Source organism: Bison bison, unplaced genomic scaffold, assembly GCF_000754665.1.
Source record: "Bison bison bison isolate TAMUID 2011002044 unplaced genomic scaffold, Bison_UMD1.0 scf7180017864148, whole genome shotgun sequence".
Lineage (NCBI taxonomy): Eukaryota > Metazoa > Chordata > Mammalia > Artiodactyla > Bovidae > Bison > Bison bison.
This window is the reverse complement of record NW_011494720.1, coordinates 1,328,498-1,335,966: the sequence shown is the minus strand read 5'-3', so window position 1 is coordinate 1,335,966 and position 7,469 is coordinate 1,328,498. Positions and strand designations below refer to the sequence as shown.

At 40.8% G+C, this 7,469-nt stretch overlaps 1 protein-coding gene across 4 annotated transcripts in view; it reads right to left on the bottom strand.

The window, feature by feature from the left end:
- Positions 1-7,295, bottom strand: part of LOC104989214 (chromosome unknown open reading frame, human C6orf211) — a 19,352-nt gene extending 12,057 nt beyond the window's left edge. For all 4 annotated transcript variants that reach the window (XR_825350.1, XM_010840833.1, XM_010840834.1 and 1 more), the window contains exons 1-3: positions 7,178-7,295; positions 3,354-3,459; positions 2,639-2,883 (exon numbers count right to left, since the gene is read on the bottom strand). Coding sequence is in view for 3 of the 4 variants with exons in the window: in XM_010840833.1 (XP_010839135.1) it covers positions 2,639-2,883; positions 3,354-3,459; positions 7,178-7,218 (392 nt within the window). In the remaining variant the exon portion in view is untranslated. The remainder of the gene's footprint in view (positions 1-2,638; positions 2,884-3,353; positions 3,460-7,177) is intronic.
- Positions 7,296-7,469: the final 174 nt, after the last annotated feature.

Genomic DNA, 7,469 nt, shown 5'->3' with positions numbered 1-7,469 from the left:
CAACCAGTCCATTCTGAAGGAGATCAGCCCTGGGATTTCTTTGGAAGGAATGATGCTAAAGCTGAAACTCCAGTACTCTGGCCACCTCATGCGAAGAGTTGACTCATTAGAAAAGACTCTGATGCTGGGAGGGATTGGGGGCAGGAGGAGAAGGGGACAACAGAGGATGAGATGGCTGGATGGCATCACTGACTCGATGGACGTGAGTCTGGGTGAACTCCAGAAGTTGGTGATGGACAGGGAGGCCTGGCGTGCTGTGATTCATGGGGTCGCAAAAAAGTCAGACACGACTGAGCGACTGAACTGAACTGACTGATGTGATGATGATGCCAGCTTTTGTCTCTCTAGATAAGAACTTTGTCCTGATTTTCACACTGACCTAGACAGCTGAGTGGTGTGAAGGGGATACATACAGGATTTGAGCAAAATAGACTTGGATTCAAATACAGGCTCTCCTGAGTGACTTGAGCTACTTGATTAAACTTGAGTCGGACACGACTGAGCGACTGAACTGAACTGAACTGATGGGATTAACAGATACTACTACTATACATAGAACAGATAAGCAACAAGGATTTACAGTATAGCACAGGGAACTATAGTCAATATCTTATAATAACCTATAATGGAAAATAATCTAATATATGTATATACATATACACACACACATACACACAGATATATCTGAATCACTTTGCTGTATACCTGAAACTAACACAATATTATAAACCACTGTACTTCGATTAAAAAAAACTACTTCAGTGCTAGCTCCGCTGTAGGACAGCCCTTCTTTGTACTACCTATAACCTGAGTATCAGACAAATACCTAGATCTTCAAATATTTGCCTAAGAAATCCCCTTAGGAGAGTTTCACACCCCTGACTCACTAATATTCTCGTTTCTGAACTTCAAGCTGAATGTTGCCTTTTATCTATCCCTTTTATCAAGCTATTCCTGGACCAATGGTTAGCAGCACAGGCTGGGCAGAATCTCCCTGGGGCGTGGAAAGAAAAATCTATGTACAGGCCCCACCATGGACAAATAATACCATTAGGATTTAATATAACAATTTCAAAATCTGCATATTTAAAACCAAACCAAAAAACTTTTGCCCAACTGGGTGATAAGCAGCTGGGTTTGTAAGCTTCTGTCCTAGATTTTTCACTCTGAACTGGATCCACTCCAGAAACAGAAACAGCATTGCTTTTACTTCTCTAGCGTTCGAACTCCTCCAAGCCTATTCAGGGCGCCACTCAGTGTTTCAACACTTCGGCAGCTTTGTCTGATACATGCGTATTTTCGAGAGTTATGAAACCATCACCCCGAACACCAGACTAATCTCAGTCCTGAAAAGATATCCAAATGCACTACTTGTTTGAGGAGGGGGCTTATCTGATTTGCACAGACCAGGCTCCAATACTGGCTCTACCAGTTACTCACCACGCAGCCTCGGAAAAGATACTAATCTCTCTGAGCCTCAGTTTCCTCCACTGTAAAATGGAAACCACAGCACCTATGTCACTGGGTTGCAAAACAACGAGAACTGAGCCGGTATTCAGTACCTGACAGAGTCCAGTGCTTGCTAGTCTTTTGCTTGGCTCTGGGTGCCAGGTAATATGCTGTATTTTTAGTGAGTGTATTCTGCTTTTAAAGCACAAGACCTAAAACACACTTATTCAGCAAATACTAAAAAAAGTGTGACCTTATAATAATTTATAAACATTAAAACAGAAAAAAAAATAGACTCAAGTTTACGCATGTTTCCCTAAGTAATCTTTTTATTTTACTTTCAGCGCTGGTTTAAGTGTCTTCAAGTATCCTACGCTATGTTGAGGAATGGACACCAAAGGATTCCTCTTACTCAGCAAATCTGTATTTCTGTAACCTGTGAGCTAAAAGTATGATCCACATTACATTTTCTTCTATTCTGTAAGGCAGTTCTCTATCATAATTTTCCTAGGGAAAAATTAATTAGTGTAAATAACCATAAAAAGTTATTCTGGAACATGTATTTAACTTTGAGTCCTTTTCTAATCTAGCCATTAAAAACAAGAGTGGAAAATTAAGATAGTGCATCAGAACAATGCAGTTCTATTGACTGTTCTGTTGACTTCCTTTAGCAAATTAATTCTGACATATTATCTATTTTTAAAAACAAAACATATGCTTACTTTGTCCATCTTGACTTTTTACATAAATAATTATTTCAAATTAACATTTTTTTGCTTATTAAGAACAATTTGTTGTATTCTTCAAATTAAATTTGTAATAATTTTTTATTTTTATATAACTTCTAACTAATTAAAAGTTCTTATAAGAACTTTTTTATAATAAAATTTTAAATTTAATTATAAAAATTAAAAATTATAATTTATAAATTATTGATTATAAAAAATTAAACTTTTTATAATTAGGTCCTACTTCAGATATTCAATCTTAGGTCTATTCTAAGCAAGTGGATAATAACTGCCAATAATCAATTACAACAATAACATTTGCAGAAATATCTAATAGCACCATTAATATCTGCTGAACTGAATTCAGGCTTCATTTGGCTTTTATTTTAAAAATTACCATTTTATAATTTTAAAGAAAGCATAAATTATCTACATTTGTTATTTGATGGTTACAAACTTACCTTTGGATAATTGCTTCATGAATTCTACGATACATGTAGCATTCTACAAATAGCCACGGTGAGAGAAACCACCTTGGTTTCCCATCACTTTCATTTAAAAGACTCTGTTGATATTCTAGGTACTGATTCCATATGTCAGTATCAACAAACTTTTCAACCAAAGGAACAATCGGTTTATCTGTTTGCAATTCATTCCGTAATTTCGAAAGAAGAGAAATTGCTTTCTTTTCAGCTTCCAGGCCTTTCTGTAAAAATATGGGTGGGGGGCAGTTTTTATATATATATATATATATATGTATATAATATATATACACACGCGTATGAATAGTCTACACTAAAATCAGTTTATATGTAGTTATCTTATCTATAACTATAAATATATATATATGTACACACATATATGCATAATTCCTCTAGGGTAACAAATTTTTATGGATCTAAATTTAAGAAGGAAAAAATAAAACATTTCAAAACTACAATTTATGTCTTTCACAAACGAATAAACATTTAAATTTAGAATTCTTAAGTTGAAAAATCAAAGAACACAAACAGATCTCATTTCGACATTATCTTGCCTTAGCTAGTCTGCCTTTTTTTGAAGTTTCATGTCATGAACTTATCTCCAGGTGAAATGACCATTACCACATACGGAAATCTGCTTATTGTGTTTGTTAAACTTAACCACAAAAGAATTACGTAAAAACACAATTCTTACCTCTCCATGTTTCTCGAAAAATTCACTTTTATGTCGATGCAATGTATCAATAGCTTTGGTTAAGATCTGAGGTGATCTGTCTTTAACTGAAAGATATGCAAATGATCTAGAAAAGAGTCACACACACAGCAGATTATTCAGTAGCATTCACACTAGAAGACTGTCATCTTTCAGTTTTTGGAACATCTCATCTAAATTTAAATTCTTTTGCAAACAACTCCTGTAAAGTAAACCAGCATTGCCCAACTCCTGGAGCAACTCAAGAAAATCAGAAAACCTCTCTGAGAGTGTTAGTTGCTCAGTTGTGTCTGATTCTTTGCAACCCCATGGACTGTAGGCTCTGTCCATGAGATTCTCCAGGCAAGAATACTGGAGTGGTTAAGCCATTCCCTTCTCCAGGGGATCTTACCCACCCAGGGATCAAACCTGGGTCTCCCGCATTGCAGCCAGATTCTTTACCATCTGAGCCACCAGGGAAGCCTGGAAAACCTCTCTGGTGTATCATAAAAACTAAGCATGGTTTGTGCCTCAAATCTCAGACTATTCCCTAGAGTGTTTAATCATTCTTATCCTTCTTATTGTATTCCTTTTCTTCTCCTTAACCAGAAACTAGTCTAACAAAGTGGTAAGACAGAAACAGAATTATCCTAAAAGTCAAATAGGCTTTCCTCCTAGGTTTATTATTTACTAAATGACCTTTCCTACCTAGAAAGGTGAGGCAATGGATGTAAAAATGCCTGAAACACTTTACAGTGCAGAAGTATGTAGGGCAAGACATTTACACCCCTGCTTCTCTTTGTCTATATTCCCAGCCAACATTAATTGTTTTCAAAGGTTTTTCTTGCTGCCTTCTTTGCTTTCCCAGTAACTCCTTTCTTCCTCTCTGACCCGAAGCAAAATTAAGGCAAGTTACCATCTTGCTTTCCCAACCAGAAAATGAGAGATTTTTTAGAAGTGTCAGAGAATGAAGAAAGCTGGAGATGAGGAAAAATCTGAGTATACCTGAATCAAAAATTAAATATATTCTTGATTTTAGCCATACAAAAATCAAGATTTACAGATTATCATTGAATGTATTATTAGTTTAAGGAAATATATAGTCCGGATAGAAAAAAATTTTAGCACTGTTAAGTTTTTAAATAGAAAGCACAAAACAACTTATCAGTTCATTTATGTCTTCAGATCACCAGAGACAATGTAAAAACAGACAGTTGCAATACTTCTGTCCAACTTTCCTATGCTAACTTAAATCTGAGATCATCACACTTATAAAAACTCAAATATCTTATTCCAATTTTCAAAAATAGGATTATATGTCCTGAGTATTTCTTCAAGAGCCTTCCTCAAATGTGAACCATAAAGCTTAAAGGAAAAAAATTGCAAAAATGTTTTCTGATTCTGTGGGTTTTACAGTGAACAGGTTTTAATATCCATGAAATGAAATGAAGTCGCTTCAGTCATGTCCTACTCTCTGCGACCCCATGGACTGTAGCCTGCCAGGCTCTTCTGCCCATGGGATTTTCCAGGCAAGAATACTGGAGTGGTTGCCATTTCCTTCTCCATTGGATCTTCCACACCCAGGGATTGAACCTAGGTCTCTCATATTGCAGGCAGACTCTTTACCATCTGAGCCACCAGGGAATAGTAACTGCTCTGATCAGAATTTAACTTTTAACAATTACTACTGCTGCTGCTGCTCCTAAGTCACTTCAGTCGTGTCCGACTCTGTGCGACCCCATAGACAGCAGCCCACCAGGGGCCCCCGTCCCTGGGATTCTCCAGGCGAGAACACTGGAGTGGGTTTCCATTTCCTTCTCCAATGTATGAAAGTGAAAAGTGAAAGTGAAGTTGCTCAGTAGTGTCCTACTCTTCGCGACCCCATGGACTGCAGCCTCCCAGGCTCCTGTGTCCATGGGATTTTCCAGGCAAGAGTACTGGAGTGGGTTGCCATTGCCTTCTTGGAACAATTACTACTAAGTCTTTGGAAAAACAGAAAGAACACTAAATCAATTGACATTTGAATTTTCCAAAGCAGCAGATACAAAAAGTGACAGTTCTTTGAGATTTTACTTAGTTAGGTGTTAAGTAACTCAGTCGTGTCTGACTCTGCAACCCCATAAACTAGGCTCCTCTGTCCATGGACTTCTTCAGGCAAGAATACTAGAGTGGGTGCCATTCCCTTCTCCATGCTGCTGCTGCTGCTAAGTCGCTTCAGTCGAGTCCGACTCTGTGCAACCCCATAGACGGCAGCCCACCAGGCTCCCCCGTCCCTGGGATTCTCCAGGCAGGAACACTGGAGTGGGTTGCCATTTCTTTCTCCAATGTATGAAAGTGAAAAGTGAAAGTGAAGTTGCTCAGTCGTGTCCGACTCTTCGCGACCCCATGGACTGCAGCCCACCAGGCTCCTCCATCCATGGAATTTTCCAGGCAAGAGTACTGGAGTGCGGTGCCATCGCCTTCTCCGCCCTTCTCCATGGGATCTTCCCAATTCAAACCCAGATCTCCTGCATTGCAGGCGGATTCTTCACCATCTGAGCCACCAGGGAAACAACTTAACTAGAAAGTATTGCTGTTTTTCTAGCTGCTACATTTCCTCATAGGTTTATATCTCCAAGAGTAACGTCTCAGGTCCAGGGACTTGGATGAAGGCAGATATACCTAGGACTCAAAATTTAACGATGCAGACACTCCCTATATTTGCCTGAAGCTGAGTAAAATCTTAAATTCAGGGCCTAAGGTGCTTCTCTAACCTCAATCCATTGCTGGTACGGTCAATTTTTTCCAAGTGTTCTTGAGTTATGCAATATTTTGCAGTAAGGACACAACTCAAATCTAAATTGGGCCTTCCAATTTGTATTAACAGGTATATCTGTATGCAATCTGTGACTTTTAAAAAAGCAAGACGGTACAGTCGTGTCCGACTCTTTGCGACCCCATGGACGGTAACCTACCAAGCTCCGCGGTCCATGGGATTTTCTAGGCAAGAATACTGGAGTGGGCTGCCATTTCCTTCTCCAGGGTATCTTCCCAACCCAGGGATCGAACCCGGGTCTCCTGCATTGCAGACAGACGCTTTACCGTCTGAGCCACTAGTTAAAAAGTATATTTGTATGCAATCTATGACTTTTAACAAAGCAAGACGGTACAGGTACAATGGGATTACAAATTATAATGGGATTACAAATTAATCCGATTAGCGAAAGGAAGAAACATATTTCTCTATAGATCTCAGATCCCTAACTTTTGCAGAGAGCTTTAAGCATCCCCCTCAAAAGGTAGGTTTATTAAATATGGTTAGAGTCACGCGCTGCTACACTTCTGAAAGGGGGCATAACACGCTCAAGACAGTCATGCGTGAGTTAAAAAACAACAATAATAAACAGTATCGAACCACTTTAAAGACGCAGTAACTGTTCGATACAAATTAATGCAAGGCAACCAACATCCCCGAACCATCACTTGTAGAGAGAGGTAGGGGTAAACCGAGATTTCCAGTCGGGATTCGCAGTCCGTTCCCGTGTAGGCAGGCAAGAAGCCACGAATCACACAGCAAGGAAGCTGCAAAGACAGTCCGAGCCTGGAGCCCGGCGAGCGGCCGCCTAGCCCTCGCCTCCCCGTGAGCCGTTAGAAACCGAGCCATAGCCCCTAGGGAAGCGGAACCCGGCGGCGGACTGGAACTCGCTGGCGGCGGCGGAGCAGGCGCCTCCAGCCCGCCTCCGCTTCCCTCCCCCAGTACCCACAGGTTCCCCACGAGGCTCAGCTTTCCGCTGCAGCGGGGAGGAGGAAAAGGAGCCGAGATAGTGGCCGAGGAAAGCGACACGAACCCTACGTCCCGCGCCGACAGAGACGCCGGAGGCCCCGCCATCACCGGATTCCGCGCTCCTGACTCCAACGCTCGGGTCTCACCCGCCGCAGGAGAGGAGGCGGTGCTCGCGCGAGGGAGGAGCCGAGAAAGCGAGGGAGGAGGGTTTAAAAAAACACTTTTGAATGAGGAAACTTTATTTGGTGCCTGTATAAGAGACAAACAATGGCCGACTCCAGGACCTAGAGATATCTTCCGGGGACGAAGGCGGGGACAGCTGAGGGCGACGAGAGGAGCGGGATCAGGAAGCGGGA